Below are 17,331 nucleotides of genomic sequence, written 5' to 3' on the forward strand. Positions count from 1 at the left end.
ATGCATCCGACAAAGTGGGCTGTAGCCCACGAAAGGTTATGCTCTAATAAATTTGTTAGTCTCTAAGGTGCCACAAGTACTGCTGTTCTTTTTGTGGATACAGACTAACACAGCTGCTACTCTGAAATCTGATCATCTCAATTTCTTTCCAAACAAAATGTTGTTGAAATCAACACGTTCCCTGTGAAACGTTTCCATTTCAACAAAATGTCATTTTCTGAAGGAAAACTGTTCCACTGGAAATGTTCCAGCCATCTGTACCTCTGAGCTTATAAGTGGTGTAGCTATTAGATAGAGACCCTGTGCTAGTGTGACATGCACTAGATATGCCAACTGTCTTGGGGAAAATTGATTGATAACATTTCTGATAACACAACCCTCGGGATAATATTGCTGCTGCTGGATGTTGAAGGGAAATGGGCCATGTAGGATGAATCTGAACTGAAAAGAGTTTGGCCTATGTTTATCAGCTACGATATTTACTCCTGGGGGGAATTCTACACCAAAAACAAATATAAAAATTCTGCACCAAAAACTAAAAATTCTGCCCACAATATTTTAAAATTCTGCATATTTTATTTGTCAAAATAACACAATATAATCACATCAGTTTCAATTATTTTGGTAATTTATTTCAAAATACCTGTCAGCAAGTATGTCTGTAACAAAACAGACAATAAAAAAGATTCAGGAAATGTTTGTTTGTCAAATAGATTCCTTCCAAGCCATATAAATACAGATCTTTGAGTAATTCATTTAAACTACAATATAGAACCATATTTCCTGCCTCCCCCCCTCAGAAGCAGTGCAAAGGCTTGGAGGAGTCAGGGATAATGGAGGAACTGAAGGAGAGGGAAGGAGCCTGCAAGTGAACCTGTAAGGCAGCATTTCCCAAACTGTGTTCCGCACGATGTGAATAGGGGTTCCGTGAAAGAATCGTAATTAAAAAAAAGGGTCTTGCACTTGATTTTTGTACTACTTTATATGCACTTTCCAATTAGAAATTGCCAGTTCAAGTTATTTTAAATTTCTATTTTTGCTTTGTTTTATAAAATAAAATATATTTGAGCATAAATAACGCAATTTTTTATTTGAAAACCAAACAACTACAAAATAATATCAGAAGTGTTCCATAAATATATACCAGGTGTTCCGTGGCCAAAAAAGTTTGGGAAACACTGTTGTAGGGTTTCTGGGTGTGGGTGGGAGAAATATGGAACAGGTTTTTTGGGGCGACAAGGAGGGATTGTTAGACAGCCACCCCCATACAGACCCTGACTGACCCCTAGCCTCTCCCATTCAGTCAGGCACATCTGACCCTGTTCCCATGTTTCCCTCCACCCCCATTCAGACACCCACTCCCCCATCCCCAGGTGGCCCTGCATCCCACTCAGCCACCCCCATATGTCCCTGCACTCCCTCTCTCATGCCCATGTGTCCCTTTGCCCCCTGTCCCCATCTGTCCCAGAACCCCCTCAGACAGCCCCCTCCCCCTTCCCCATGTGTCCTTGTGCCCCCACTCAGCCACCCCTATGTGGCCCTGCACCCCCTCCCCCAATCCCCATGTGGCCCTGCACCTCCAATCCCATTCAGCCCCTGCCCCAGTCTGTCCTCCCCCAATAGCCCTTATGAACTCCAGTCTGTGACCTCCCTCCCCCAGCAGCCCCATGTGTCCACCCAGTCTTTCCCCCCATATCTCTTCTTCCCTTCCCTGTCCCAGCTGGGGCTTGCTCAGGAGCAGCTGCTCTGCTCTAGTGCCACAGCAGTCCTTGGTGAGCAAAAGGCAGAACTGCAGCAACTTTCTGGCAGAAGATATTTTCTGCAGAAAAAAATTATGTGTGCACACATGAATTCTGCTCATTCCCAGTGGCGAGGATTCCCCCACGAGTAAATATTCTGCTTTTCTGTGCAAAAATTTGTTCTTTCTACACATCGGGATGGTTTGTCCCTGTAACCTCAATAAGGATTCTTTAAAATGCAGCCAGCTCTCCTGGACTCCTTTCCCCCTCATGTTATTCTCCCAGGGGATTCTGCCCATCAGTTCCCTGAGGGAATCAAAGTCTGCTTTGACATAATTCCTCTCTTTAAAAAGGGGAACAAAGAGGACCTGGGGAATTACAGACCAGGCAGCCTAACTTCAATGCCTGGAAAGATACTGTAACCAATTATTAAACAATCAGTTTGTACGCTCCTGGAGGACAATATGGCTATAGAAATAGCCAGCATGGATTTGTCAAGAACAAATTGTGCCAAGCCAACCTAATTTCCTTCTTTGAAAGGGTTACTGGTCTAGTAGATGGGGGAAAGCACTGGATGAACTATATCTTCATTTTAGAAAGGCTTTTGACACAGTCCCCCCATAAGCAAGCTAGGACAATGTGGTCTAGATGAAATTACTAGAAGGTGGGTGCACAACTAGTTGAAAGACTGTACTAAAAGAGTAGTTATCAATAGTTCACTGCCAAACTGGGTGGGTGAATCTAGTGGTGTCCTCCAGTGCTCAGTTCTGGGTCTGGTACTTTTCAATATTTTCATTAATGACTTGGATCATGGAGTGGAGAGTATGCTGATAAAATGTAAAGGAGACTTGTGGCACCTTAGAGACTAACAAATTTATTTGAGCATAAGCTTTCGTGAGCTACAGCTTACTTCTGTAAGTAAGAAGCTACAGCTGGATGGGGCTGCAAGCAGTTTGGAGGACAGGATTAGAGTTCAAAATGACCTCGACAAATTAGAGAATTGATCTGAACTCAGCAAGATGAAATTCTGTAAAGACAAGTGCAAAGTACTTCACTTAAGAAGGAAAAATCAAATGCGCAACTACAAAATGGGTAATAACTGGCTAGGTGGCAGCACTGCTGAAAAGGATCGGGTGGTGATAATGGATCTCAAATAGAACATGAGCCAACACTGTGATGCAGATCTGAACAAGGCTAATATCATTCTGCGGTGTATTAACAGGAGCATCATATGAAAGAAACAGGAGGTAATTGTCCCGCTCTACTCAGCATGATGAGGCCTCAGCTGGAGAATTGTGTCCAGTTGGAAAGAGTCCAGAGGAGACCAGAAAAAATGATCAGAGGTTTAGGAAACCTGACTTGTGAGGAAAGGTTAAAATCCCTGGGCATGTTTAGTCATGAGAAAAGATGACTGACAGGGAACCTGAGAACAGTTTTCACACATGTTCAGGGCTGTTATAAAGAGGCCGGTGATCAATTGTTCCCCATGTCCGCTGAAGGTAGGACAAGAAGCAATGGGTTTAATGTGCAGCAAGGCAGATTTAGGGTAGATATTAGGAAAAACTTTCTAACTCCTGGGATAGTTAAACTTTTGCATTGGCTTCCAAGGCAGCTTGCAGAAGTCCCGTCATGGAAGGTTTTTAAGACCAGGCTGGACAAACACCTGTCAGGGATGGTCTAGATTTCTGGGGGGTCCTGCCTCAGCACAGGGGACTGGACTTGACAACCTCCTGAGGTCCCTTCCAGCCCCATATATCTATGACGCTATGATTTTGTCAAAAGCAAAAAGTTCTGATCAACCTGAAATGGATTCCTCCCCCCGACCTCCCGAATTTGTTTCATGGGAAATTTGCGCGGGGGGTGGGGGGGGGATTGAAATTGTGGGATTTCCTGCAACCTAGAAAACCTGCATCCTTCCTGGTTCCAGCCCTGATCCCTGTTAGAAGAGATGAACGTAAGATCATAGGGCTGGAAGGGGCCTCCTGGGGCATCATGTTCAGTCCCTGCTACCATGGGCAACTCAGTCGTAGAAACGTATAGAGCTCCATCTTCAAACTAATGAGGTTTTTTGCCTTCCTGCTTCTGTTCCACAACCTCCCTCCTCCGATGGTTAGTAGCGTTCTGCTAAGTCTCAGCCTAGATTTATCCATAGCCACTTTATCCCCATTTATTTTTGTGCCAACGCTGGTCTCTAGCTCTTCTCACTCCTCGGTATTTCCCTCCTCCCCACTCCCCATTCTGCATTTAGATCCCCTCTCGGACTTCCTTTTGGGTTAAACCAGCCTAGCTCTTTCTGTCTCCCCTTGTAAAATTTGCCCTTCATTCCCCTGATCATCCTAACCCCCTACTCTACAGCAGTTCCTGTTGGAATTCCTCTTTCTGGAACATGGGTGATGGGAACTGGAGGTTTTCCCAGTGGCATTAATGCCTCCCTATCCCTACTGGAAATACGTTGCCTGGTACAACCTCGGATCGCCTTGTGTTTGCACGAGACCTATTGTACAAAATTGATGGAAACCACTTCAAACCAGGGGGTTGCCCAGCACCTCTAGTTCCAGCACCTCTGGGCCTGATCCCCAGCACAGGGATAGGAAGCTCAAACCACCTAAACCCATTTCTGCTCTTCAAACCCTTCCTGTGGGATGTGTGTGTGTCTGTGTGTGTGTGTGTTCCAGACGCCCCCTGCTCGTGGGGATGAGCCCTGCTCTGTGTGTCTGTGTGTGGTGCACGCGTGTGTGTGTGTTCCTGCCACCCCCTGCTGGAGTGGATGAGCCCTGTGTGTGTGTTGTGTGTTTATGGGTGTGTCCCTGCTGCCCCATGCTTGAGGTAATGAGCCCTGCTGTGTGTGTGTGCATGTATGTGTGTGTGTGCGTGTGTGTGTGTGTGTCTCCTTGCTGCCCCATGCTGGAGGTGATAGGCCCTGCTCTGTGTGTGCATATGGAGAGCATGGCTGTGTTTTGCTGATGGCTCCATGTTGTCTCTCTCTGCAGGGCGATTCAGAAGGCCCACTGGTCTGCAATGGGCAGCTGCAGGGCGTGGTCTCCTGGCGGAAGTCTGTCTGTGCCCTGCCGGGACAGCCCTGCCGGGACACCATAGGGAGGAAGTGTGCCAGATCGGACTGGGAGCTCAGAGTGCGTCCCGCCTGCCACATAACCCACCAAACACACTCCCCAGCCGCGCCTCTCCTCATTTTGCCGCGGCACCTGGGGGATGCGGGATGGGGTGGGGGGAGCTGGCCTGGGTGGAAGTGCGCTGGGGGAGCTGCAGTGGGTCATCCCAAAGCAGCCAACAGTTACTAACCAGGCCTGACAAAATCCTGAGACTGGTTTAAAAATGTGTGACTGGTTTAAAAAAAGGATGAAACAGCCTGAAGATTGTGAGATTGCTTTAAAAAATCACGAGATTGGTTTAAAATGGGGAGATTGGCTTAAAAATCATGAATCAGTCTGAAATTCACAACATTGGTTAAAAAATCAGAGGTTGGCTTTAAAAATCATGAGATTTGGTTTAGAATCATGGAATTAGCTTGAAAGACACAAGAGTGCTGTAAAAATCATGAGATCAGCCTGACGATTGTGAGAGAGGTTTAAAAATCATGAGATTGGATTAAAAATTATGAGACGGGTATTTAAATGCCATAAATAGCGCCCAAGTCTTTGTTCTGGTCTCTTGCATTAGTGTTGGTGGCGTAAGTGGCTATAACTGCTCTGAAGTCATGAACTCTGACGTCTCATGGAGTTCAAGCTTTCTTATATGGAGCTACAGAAACAGAGGTACAGCAATGGAGCTGTAGCGTCTGTAGTGTAGACAAACCCCGGGAGTTCATGTTCAGCTGATTTTCCACCACAATCCCCAATCCTTCTGAGAGTCACTGCTTCTCTGGAGAGAGTCCCCATATTCTAAGTCTGGCGGACATTCTTTGTTCCTAGATGGATACATTTACATGCACTGTAGCCATTAACATTCCCATGAGACTCAGGGTAAAACTGCAAGACTTGGCAGTAGTGAGACCCAGTGACCCAAATCTCCCATGCTTTTATGACATCTCATGAGGGTGGGTGTGTTTCTTAAAGCCTTGAGTTCTGGGAGTCATGTGATTCCATAAGAATCTGAGCTTTTGTCTGAAAAAATCACTTTTTAGACCTAGGCTTTGGGGAAAGAAAGCTGGGAAACTGACCCTTACAGACTAAAAAGCCTGTGAATACATAAACACTGGTTTGGTTTTGTTTTTTTACATCATCTGATTTTTATGCCAATTTCACAATTTTGGGTGGGCCCAGACTTGCAATTTTGAACTCTTGGGGAAATAGATACTAGCAATCACTGACAAAGGGTGGAAAAAGCTCAGACTGACCCCAGATAAGAAGCTGTGACAGGAGAGATTAACAAAGAGAGACACAGTTTGTGCTCATAAACCAGGGCTGGGACTCCCATTCCATGGGGAATTCAGACATTTCAAGGTCATGGGAAGAATCTGTTGTGCAGGGATTTCAGAAAGTTGAAATTTCTTAATGCCCAATGTGGAAAAAATGCCCCCAAAATGTTTTGTTCATGTTGAAATGTTACGTTTCTATCATAAAAGCATGTCATTTCTATAGTCCTGCATGAAATGATAGCCAGTTACTGCTGGTGGATCTGCAGGTGGCTAATAAGAATACAAGAATGGCCATACTGGGTCAGACCCAAAGGTTCATCGAGCCCAGTATCCTGTCCTCTGACAGTGGCATATGCCGCAGAGGGAATGAATAGAACAGATGATCATCAAGCGATTCATCCCCTGTCGCCCATTCCCAGCTTCTGACAATCAAAGGCTAAGGACAACATCCTTGCCCATCCTATCTAATAGCCATTGATGGACCTATCCTCCAGGAACTTATCTAGTTCATAGTCTTGGCCTTCACAACATCCTCTGGCAAGGAGTTCCACATGTTGACTGTGCATTATGTTTGTTTTAAACCAGCTGCCTATTAATTTCATTTGTTGTTGTGTTATTAGAAGGAGTACATAACACTTCCTGATTTACTCTCTCCACACCCGTCAGGATTTTATAGACCTCGATCATATCCCCACTTAGCCATCTCTTTTCCAAGCTGAAAAGTCCCACTCTTATTAATCTCTCCTCATATGGCAGCCGTTCCATACCCCCTAATAATTTGTGTTGCTATTTTCTGGACCTTTTCTAATTCCAATATATCTTTTTTGAGATGAGATGACCACATTTGCATGCAGTATTCAAGCTGTGGGCATACCATGGATTTATATAGAGGCAACATGATATTTTCTGTCTTCTTATCTATCCCCTTCTTAATGATTCCCAACATTCTGTTTGCTTTCTTGACGGCCGCTGCACATTGAGTGGATGTTTTCAGAGAACTATCCACAATGACTCCAAGATCTCTTTCTTGAGTGGTAACAACTAATTTAGATCCTATTGTTTTATATGTATAGTTGAGATTATGTTTTCCAATGTGCATTACTTTGCATTTATCAACACTGAATTTCATCTGCCATTTTGTTGCCCAGTCACCCAGTTTTGAGAATCCTTTTGTAGCTCTTCGCAGTCTGCTTGGATCTTAACTATCTTGAGTAGTTTTGTATCATCTGCAAATTTTGCCACCTCACTGTTTACCCCTTTTTCCAGATTGTTTAAGAATATGTTGAACAGGACTGATCCCAGTACAGACCACTGGGGACACCACTATTTTCTTCTTTCTATTCTGAAAACTGACCGTTTATTCCTACCCTTTGTTTCCTATCTTTTAACCAGTTACCAATCCATGAGAGAACTTGCCCTCTTATCCCATAACAATACCAATATTGGATCCACAGATCTTATCACAGTGGGGCAGACAGCTCCCAGTGGAAGGGTCGGATCCAGATTATTGAGTCGGGCCACACGGTGTTCTTTCCTCCTTTCCCATTTCTCCATTTCCTGTTTTCTTCATTGGGTATCGTAACGCTGGGATTCTTCCCACAAGGGCCTTCTCTATTTCAGTGTGTGGAGGGCCTGGGTTTCCCATAACTCCTCAACTCCGTGGACAAAGAGACAATTTCTCTCGATGTCTGTAGAGGCGGATGAAGGCTGCAGCAGGTTGGTGATCTCCAATCACCTCGGTTTCTTGGTGCTTGGATGAAGACCCTCATCCTGCCATTCACTGTGTGGACATTGATGTGCAACGGAGTCTCCATGTTAAAAGAAATCGCTCACAGGTGTCTTCCATATTCACATCCAAGTCCTGTGGTGATCAGTGAAGGAAGCGGGACAGCGATGACTGGAAACTCCTAGTCACCGACCAGCATGCAGGCGGCGGCTGTCAGAGGGCCATTTTTGCATTTGGACAGAGGCAGCATGCAACTTGGCAGCTGGAACTGCGACTGAGCATCCCTTTTAGGGCCCACTCACTCCTCTGCATGGTGAGGGCGGGTTACAAGCAGGACATGGGCAATCTGACCTAGTGCTCAAAGCAGGAGTTGGGAAATCAGGTGAGTCCATGTACCGGGAGGTCGGTCTGATGCAGGCCCGAGGGCAAACCCAGAGTGGAGTGTCAGAAGGCAGAATCTGGTTACCAGGAGATCAGAGGTAGGAGCCAAACTTGAGAGCAGATCAACATGCAGAGTCAGGCTGGGTCAGGATACCAAGAAGAGGAAGAGGAAGAGGGCGAGGACAAGGAAGAGGAAGAGGAAGAGGATGAGCTAGAGGAAGGCACACACTCCAGAGCAGGGTGGATCCCAGCTGCATGGACATCTTCCTGTTCCTGTGCTGGGTTTAAATAGGGGCCATGAACCAATCAGGGCTCCCCAGTGTTTTGCCAATCAGCTCCCAGGATTGGAGCTCTGTGAGTTCAGCTCCTAATCTGAGCGTTTTTAGCAGGTCCCTGGGTGGCAAGTTGAAATCTGCTAGCACCAGAGACCCCTGAGGACCTGGGTTCAAGTTGCTAACATCAGGCTGGAAAAGGTGCCCTAACCTAAACATAGTCCTCTTTGCCTTCCCCAACTGGATAGCTGTGTTCAAAGGGAACATGGGAAGTTTTTCCATTTATGCTGATTATAGTTATAACAACTATAGAGACGAGGTGGCAGAGGTTATATCTTTTATTCGACCAACCTCTGTTGATGAAAGAGACAAGCGTTCGAGCTTACACAGAGCCTTCTTTCTTCAGATCTGGGAAAGGTCCCTCAGAAAATCACTGCTAAATATGAGGTGGACCAGATTGTTTAGCCTAAGCTGTTAACACATATTGCAAGAGACCATTTAAGGTGAAGTAGACAGCTAAGCCCTTTGCAGTCATAGGACAAAGGTGGGTCAGTGGGTTACAGATTGTTGTAATGAGCCAGAAATCCAGTGTCTTTACTGAGACCATGTTGAAACTACACAATTGAGTCAACCTAACTTACGTTGGCAAACAGTCGCCACAGTAATTACATCGCTTATGTGGATCCACACTTTACTCCTTGTGTTGGTGTTGTGCCCCGTCAGTCTGCTACTCCAGATGTGATTATTTGGCTTAACCATCTACATGTTCCATTTGGCTTAACCATCTCTAGAGGGTGAGAAGCTCCAGTGGGCCAGCCTATATTCCCCCTGATCCCGAGGCCCTGCTGGGGATATCAGCTGGTGACTCCTTCATGGGGCCATGAGCACAGGCGTGTATTTGGCGTGGTTTATCCCTGTCCAGGACACCTGTCCCTTCTGCGGCGTAAGAGAGACTCTGGCGCATGTTTACTTGGAGTGTGCCAGGTTGCAACCCCTATACCGGCTCCTCACGAATATTCTGTTACATTTCTGGCTGCACTTTTCCCCTCACCTCCTTCTCTACGCACTCCCTATCCATGGCCCCACAAAGTCACGGGACCTCCTGGTCAGCCTCCTCCTGGCCCTGGCTAAACCAGCCATCTATAAAACCAGGGAGAGGAGGTTGACCGATGGAGTCTCCTGTGACTGTGGGGCCTATTTCCGATCCTCCGTCCGTTCATGTACCTGGGCAGAGTTCTTCTTCACTGGCTCCCTTGACACCTTCGAGGAGCAGTGGGCGCTGTCCAGGGTTCTCTGCTCAGTATCCCCATCAGGATCCCTTCTTTTGACCTTTTGACAGCACTCCTGTCCCTGTTATTTCATTAGTTGTCCCGCAGAATCATTTGTTTTCCAGGTCCTGTAGATCCTCCCCTTAGCAGGAGCTTCTGCCCGTCCACTTCCTGGAACCCAATAGGTACATGTAAATATCTAGTGGTTGCTCTACATTTATATCAGCCGTCCAAAGAAGAAAACTGACTGAACTGTGAGGGTGGGGCATTTTGGGATGGATTCTGAAAGCCAGTAACAGTCGACATAAGTGATGCAATGCCTACACTGGCACTGTGTCGACCTAACAATGTTGACTGTGACTCTACGCCACTTGTGGAGGTGGAGTTATTAAGTCAGCGTAGCAGGGCAGTTACATCGGCCAGAGCGAAATTTGAGCGTATACACTTGCAGAGTTAGGTCGACGTAAGCTGATCTAACTCTGTAGTGTAGACCAGGGCTGAGCCCATGAGTTGTAGGTTCTAGCAAAGTTATAAATTGAAGCTCTCTGGCTCATCTTTTGAAGGTGTTGTGCAGGTTTCCTTTGACAACAAGGATGCAGAGGTCAGATATGGAGTTTTTTGCCCAGCTCAATTTCCAAGATGATGAAGCTAAATCTGGAAAAGGCACTTTTATCCTGGAATAAGTGTGTCCACATGGACAGCAGATCTGGACAATTTCCCCATGTAGAATCTTCAAAATGTCGGGCTAGAAGGGACCTTGAGAGGACATCAAGTCCAGCCCCCTCCAATGACCCAGGAACAAGGAAACCTAGATTATCCCTGACAGGCGCTTGTCCAACTTGTTCTTAAAACCACCAACGATGACCCTACTGGCTTGTCTTTGGGTACGTCTACACTGCAGCTGGGCATCTCTGGCAGTGGTAGGGTGACCAGATGTCCCAATTTTATAGGGACAATCCCAATATTCAGGGCTTTTTCTTATATAGGCTCCTATTATCCCCTACCCCTGGGGTAATAGGAGCCTATATACACTTGCTGTCTGGTAACCCTCGGCAGCAGGGATATTGCAAGGTCAGGCTGGAGCTCAGGATCTCACACCCCGGCCCCAGCTTGCCCTGCTCCATATCATTGTGTAGACAAGACGTAAGACACTGCATCACTCCAGGAGCTCTCGCTCGCTTGCATTCCACAGTGAGCCTTCTTTGAAATCCCTGTGCGTGTGGTGTCGGTACATTTACAAACACCCCACCCCACATGCTCAGGCTTGTCCTCTGTCCCAGTGGGTTTCAGACACACCCTTGCGCGATTGCAGGTCGACTCCAGGCATTCATGTTCTGACAGTGTCCCAGGCAGACGTGTTGGGAGCCTTCCTTGGTTCTGGGAGATGGATGCATGTGATGAGCTCAGGGTACATCCCCTTCCTGGAGCAGAGAGAAACACCGGGGTTCAAGGGTTGAAATCAGAGCTCTTTCCTGAGTGGAGCTGTTTGAAACAAAACATACAGGGTGAGTTTTTTTTTCAGAGGCCATTAATTGTGGCTGCACTTAAAAGCCACTCACATCCCTGAATGCATCTGCTTATCAGCTCGTTAAATTGTTAAGTGACCAGAAATTTCACCCCCACAGATAATGATGGGCAAAACAACCCACCCACTAATTTGCAGGGAGCAGCTGGGCTGTAAATCAGGGTGGAACCATGACACTTTGAGGAACCACTGGAGTTCAGGCACGCCCTGCCTTAGCTGGTGATGTGCATGGGGGACACCTCAAATGCTGCATGTATCATGTATGTTTGGACAGGGCTCATGGGAGACATTGGCCTGTAGAGCTAGTGGGGTGTTGTTTTATTTTTTTTTCCACTGGGAAAATGCTGATTCCACAAAACCGAAACTTTGGAACCCTGAATCCTTCATTCCCGGTCTCGCTGCATTCCCCCTCCACTCCCTCCCAGTACTTGCCACCAAGAAACATCTGTTTCACGGCAGCAAATTCTGGGAGCAAGGGGGAGAAGTGGAGCTGTGGCATGCTCAGGGGAGGAGGTGGAGGTGGAGCGGAAGCGGAGGTGAGCTGGGGGGGGCAAGGGAGGAGCTGCTGGTGGATGCAGAACATCCACCAATTTTTCCCTGTGAAAAATGGGGTCATGGAGTCGGCACCTAGGCGCGGAGGTGCAGTCAGGTGGCTCTGTGCACTGCCCCATCTGCAGACACCACCCTCACATCTCCCATTGGCCCAGTTCCCGGCCCTTGGGAGCTGAGTAGCCAGCACTTGGGGCAGGGGCAGTGTGAAAAGCCCCCTGGCTGCCCCTACACATAGAAGCCAGAGCGAGGACATGCTACTGCTTCTGGGAGCCACGCGGAGCCATGGCAGGCAGGGAGCCTGCCTTAGTCCCACTGCTTTGCCAACTGGACTTTTAACAGCCTGGTCAGCAGTGCTGGCCGGAGCTGCCAGGGTCCCTTTTTGACCAGGCATTCCAGTCGAAAACCAGACACCTGGCAACCCTAAGTCGGGGTTGTGATGGGTTGGGTCACAGAAACTCCCTTGGGAACTGCCACCTGATGTGCTGGGACTACTTCTGAGCCCATTTTCCCTGGCAGCTTGGGTCTTCAGCACCTTTCCTGGTTGTGCCCGACACACTAGCCTGCTACAAACACAGACTCAGGTCTGAACCACGTCCCCCAAAATCTGCAGGCTTAACTGAATACAGTTTAAGAAGTGCTCCTGTCTCCAACACCCAGATACCCAGTTCTCAATGGGATCCAAACCCCAAATAATTCCATTTTACTCTGTATAAAGCTCATATAGGGTAAACTCACAAATTGTTCGCCCTCTATAACACAGCTTTTTGCTCCCCCCAGGTATTAATACTTGTTCTGGGTTAATTAATAAGTAAAAAGTGATTTTATTAAATATAAAAAGTAGCACTTAAATGGTTCCAAGTAACAACAGACAGAATAAAATGAATTACCAAGCAAAATAAAACAAAAACAAAAAACAAAAACAGGCAAATCTAAGCCTAATACAGTAAGAAACTAAATGCGGTAAATCTCACCCTCAGCGATGTTCCAATAAGCTTCTTTTACAGACTAGACTTCCTCCTAATCTGGGTCCAGCAATCACTCACACCCCTGTGGTTACTATCCTTTGTTCCAGTTTCTTTCAGGCATCTCTTTGGGGTGGAGAGACTATTTCTTGAGCCAGCTGAAGACAAAATGGAGGGGTTTCCCAGGGCCTTATATAATCTCTCTTGTGGGTGGAAACCCCTTGTGTTTTCCTATGCAGAATCAAAGCTACAAGATGGAATTTTGGAGTCACATGGGCAAGTCACATGTCCATGCATGACACAGTTCTTTACAGACTGACGCTAGTTTGAATATTCCCAGAAAAGCTCAGATGTAGACTGGCATCTCTCAAAGTCCATTGTCAGCTTAAGTGCTTCTTGATTGGGCACTTACTGAGAATAGTCTTTTCTCAAGAAGCTTGACCAAATGCTTCACTGAGACTACTTAAAATCAAACAAGTACATAGCCAATATTCGTAACTTTGAATAAAAAAATGATACATGCCTATAGATAGGATGAATATATTCAGTAGATCATAACTTTTGCAGAGATATGTTAGATGGCATATCTAGCATAAAACATATTCCAGTTATGTCATATTTACACTCATAAGCATAATTCTATAAAGCATTATGGGGGTGCAATGTCAGAGGGGGAGGAAGCGGGATCAGAGAGCAGTCGAGGTGAGGAGCCGGGGTTAGAGTACTGCTTGGGGGCGGGGCCAGAGAGCAGCCTGAGTGAGGAGGCAGGGTCAGAGAACAGCAGAGGTGAGGGGGCGGGGTCAGAGAGCAGTGTGGATAAGCAGGAGGAGTCACAGAGCAGTGCGGGTGAGGGGTGGGGTCAGAAAGCAGCATGGAGCGGGGTTAAAGAGCAGCAGGGAGCAAGGAGGCAGGGTCACATGGCACATGGGGCAGTATTAGAGAGCAATGGTGGCGCTTTATCAGAGAGGAGGGGGTGAGGAGGTGGGATTAGAGTCTTGCATGGGGGTGGGGCCAGAGAGCAGTGGAGGTGAGGGGGCAGGGTCAGAGAACAGGGCAAGGATGGAGTCAGACAGCAGGGCAGGGGCAGAGAGCCATGCAGGGGTGGGGTCAGACAGGAGTATGGGGGCGGGGTCAGAGAGCCATGTGGGGGCAGGGGCAGAGAGCAGTGTGGGGGTGGGATCAGAGAGCAGCGGGGGGGTCATTCATCACAGTTGTGCTGGGCAGAGGGCAGGGCCAAAGAAAAGAAAACACCCCGTGAAGAAGCGGAAGTGCCCAGCAGAGTTCAGCAAACAAACCCCCCAGGCCGCCACTGGGTTAAAAAACCCAACCAAGCTTAAAACGCATCGACCCAAAGCCGCATCTGGTCAGCGAGCTGTTGGTACTCATCCCCGTTGTCTAAGGAATCAGATAGTCGCTGAGGCAGTGCAGGGCCGTCACCACTGGGCTGCAGGGTAGACCTGGATGGCTTGCTCTGCTTTTCCTGAAAAATGTCAACAGTCCTCAGTTTCATTCTGGACCGAAAACAAATGTGGATGCATCAGAATTGTTCCTAAAGTGGAATTCCTGTTTTCCAGCCAGGCCTTACCCTGTCCCCTAGGCCCCCCTGGAGACATCTGGACCCCTGCTACATCATGTTCGCTGGCCCCACACCCTCCCATTTCAGCCACCTTTCTCCTCCCGCCGTTAGAAGCATTTTGGGGACCCCCTTGAGCTTGGGGCCCTGTTACAACTGTTCCCATTCCCTGCCCCTCGTCAGCTCCTGCTGTCCCCTAAACTGACTTTTTTCCCAACCCCACCGCCCACAGAGTGGGTCTGCGGTGTAGATTTTCCCCTTCCCACATGCAGGGCGGCACCAAGGCAGAGAAAAGGGATGCTTAGGCAAAGTTCACATCTAAATCATTTGGAGAAGGAGGTAATCGTGTCACAACAGCTGACAGTAATAAGGAGCAGCGATCGGAGCTGCTTAGCGATGGTCTATGTTGAGCTGAGCGAGTTCCAAAATCCCAAATTCAGACCCTCATGTTGCATCCCCCCTGGCAGTCCTCATAGATTTATAGACTTTTCATCCAGAAGAGACCATCATGATCATCTAGTCTGACCTCCCGCACATTGCAGACCACAGAATCTTGCCCACCCACTTGTCTAACCGACTCCTTTTAACCTCTGTCTGAATTACTGACGTCCTCAAATCATGATGTAAAGACTTCAAGTTACAGAGAATCCACCATTACACTAGTGACCTACACCCCATGCTGTAGAGGAAGGTGAAAAAAAACCCCAAGGTCTCTGCCAAACTGACTTGGGGGGAAATTCCTTCCCACCCCAGACATGGTGATCAGTTAGACCCTGAGCATATGGGCAAGACCCACCAGGCAGATACTTGGGAAAGAATTTGCTGTTGTAACTCAGAGCCCGCCCCACCTATTGTCCCATCACTGGCTGTTAGAGATATTTGCTGCTACCAGTCGCAGATCGGCTACATGCCATTGTCGGCAGCCCCATCATACCACCCCCTCCATAAACTTATCCAGTTCAGTCTTGAAACAAGTTCAGTTTTTTGCCCTCACTGCTCCCCTTGGTAGGCTGTTCCAAAATTTCATTCCTCTGAGGGTTAGAAACCTTCAGGTAATTTCAAGCCTAAAGTTGCTGATGGCCAGTTTATAGCCATTTGTTATTGTGGCCACATTGGCACTTAAATAATTCCTCTCCCTGCCTGGTGTTTATTCCACTGATGTATTTATAGACAGTAGTCATATCTCCCCTGGCCTCATTTGGTTAGGCTAAACAAGCCAAGCTCTTTGAGTCTCCTCTCATAAGGTAGGTTTTCCATTCCTTGGATCATCCTAGGAGCCCTTCTCTTTTGTGGTCATCAGTTTCACCTTCCGTGATGGCCGACCAGCAGTTTGAAAATTGCTCTTTCTCTCCAGATGGCGCTCATCTGTCCGGAAAGAGAGGAACCATGGGAGTTTTGGACCCCCAACTCCCAGAAGTCCACTGGCTTCCCACCATGCACCGTGAGAAAAATCCCAGAATGCATGAAGGCCAACAGCAAAGGCAAGCCATAGGATCAGGGTGTATCTGCCCACATGTGCTTACTGTGCAGAAAGTCCTTGTCATGTAAACACAACAATACAGACTGGAAAGGGATTGAAATGGGACACCGCTGGCCATGGGTATGCAATCACTGTGGCTTTTCTACAGTGCACCAGCTAGTGAGTGACAACTCACTGTGTAGCACACCTCCAGCTTAGAGAAGCCTTAAGACTATGTTGGCTATGATCCATTGAACTAATGAAATTAATGAAGTAAATAACGAAGAGGCCAAATCACTGATTCAGAGTGATCTGGATCGCTTGGTAAAGTGGGCGCAAGCAAACAAGATGCATTTTAATGCAGCTAAATGTAAAAGTATCCATCTAGGAATGAAGAACATCAGCCAGACTTACAGGCTAGGGGACTCTAGCCTGGAAAGCAGCGACTCCGAAAAAGATTTGGAAGGTGTGATGAATAATTAGCTGATCAGGAAGTCTTAATGTGACACCGGGTCCAAAAGAGGCAATGTGATCCTGGGATGCATAAACAGGAGAATCGCAGGCAGGAGAGAGAGATTATTTTCCCTCTGGATTTGGCCCTGGTTCAACCACTGACGGAATCCAGTGCTAGTGCTAACAATTCAAGAAGGATGTTGATCAACTGAAGAAGGTTCAGAGAAGAACCAGGAGAATGATTAAAGGATTTGAAAACCTGCCTTATAGTGATAGACCAAAGAACTCAATCTATATAGTGTAGCAAAGAGAAGGTTCAGGAGGGACTTGATCCCAGTCTATAAGTATCTACATGGGGAACAAATATTTAATAAAGGGCTCTTCCATCTAGCAGAGATAGGTCTAACAATGGCTAGGGAAGTTGAAGCTAGACAAATTCTGACAGGAAATAAGGCAGACATTTTTAATGGTGAAAGTAATTAACCATTGGAACAGTTACCAAGGGTTGTGGTGGATTCTCCATCACTGACCATTTTTAAATCCAGACTGGATGGTTTTCTAAAAGCTCAACTCTAGGAATTATTTGGGGACAGTTCTCTGGCCTGTGTTATACAGGTGGCTAAACCAGATGATCACAATGTCTGGCTTTGGAATTTATGAACTAGGGGGCAGTTCCTCTCCCATGAATATTTTTGGGAAGTTCAAAATGTTTTCCTGTGTCGAATTGGGACACAAAGTCAAAATCCTGAAAATATTCACGAACTGAAAATAGGATTTTTTGTCTCCATTTTGGGTCAATGGAAACATTCCGTTTTGATCATTTCAAAATGTTATGTTTTGATTCTGACCTTACTTTTTTCTTTTTCTCACTCTCATTAGCTTAAACTCTGCCTTCTCTGCATGAAACTCCACAGATCGAGCTTCTTCAGTCTCTGGCTCTCAGACAGGTTTTCCAGCCCTTGGATCTCTCCCGTCACTCTTCTCTGAACCCTCCCTGATTTCCTGACATCTTGTTTGATGTGCAGCCCCCCAGAGTTGGGGGAAAT

The 17,331-nt window shown here is 47.0% G+C and overlaps 1 protein-coding gene across 1 annotated transcript in view; it reads left to right on the top strand.

Annotated features, from left to right (window-relative positions):
• Positions 1–3,687: 3,687 nt before the first annotated feature.
• Positions 3,688–17,331, top strand: part of LOC119847701 (trypsin-3-like) — a 41,593-nt gene continuing 27,949 nt past the window's right edge. The window contains exons 1-2 of the mRNA XM_043502304.1: positions 3,688–3,693; positions 4,730–4,870. Coding sequence (XP_043358239.1) covers positions 3,688–3,693; positions 4,730–4,870 — 147 coding nt within the window. The remainder of the gene's footprint in view (positions 3,694–4,729; positions 4,871–17,331) is intronic.

This window comes from Dermochelys coriacea, chromosome 24, assembly GCF_009764565.3.
Source record: "Dermochelys coriacea isolate rDerCor1 chromosome 24, rDerCor1.pri.v4, whole genome shotgun sequence".
NCBI lineage: Eukaryota > Metazoa > Chordata > Testudines > Dermochelyidae > Dermochelys > Dermochelys coriacea.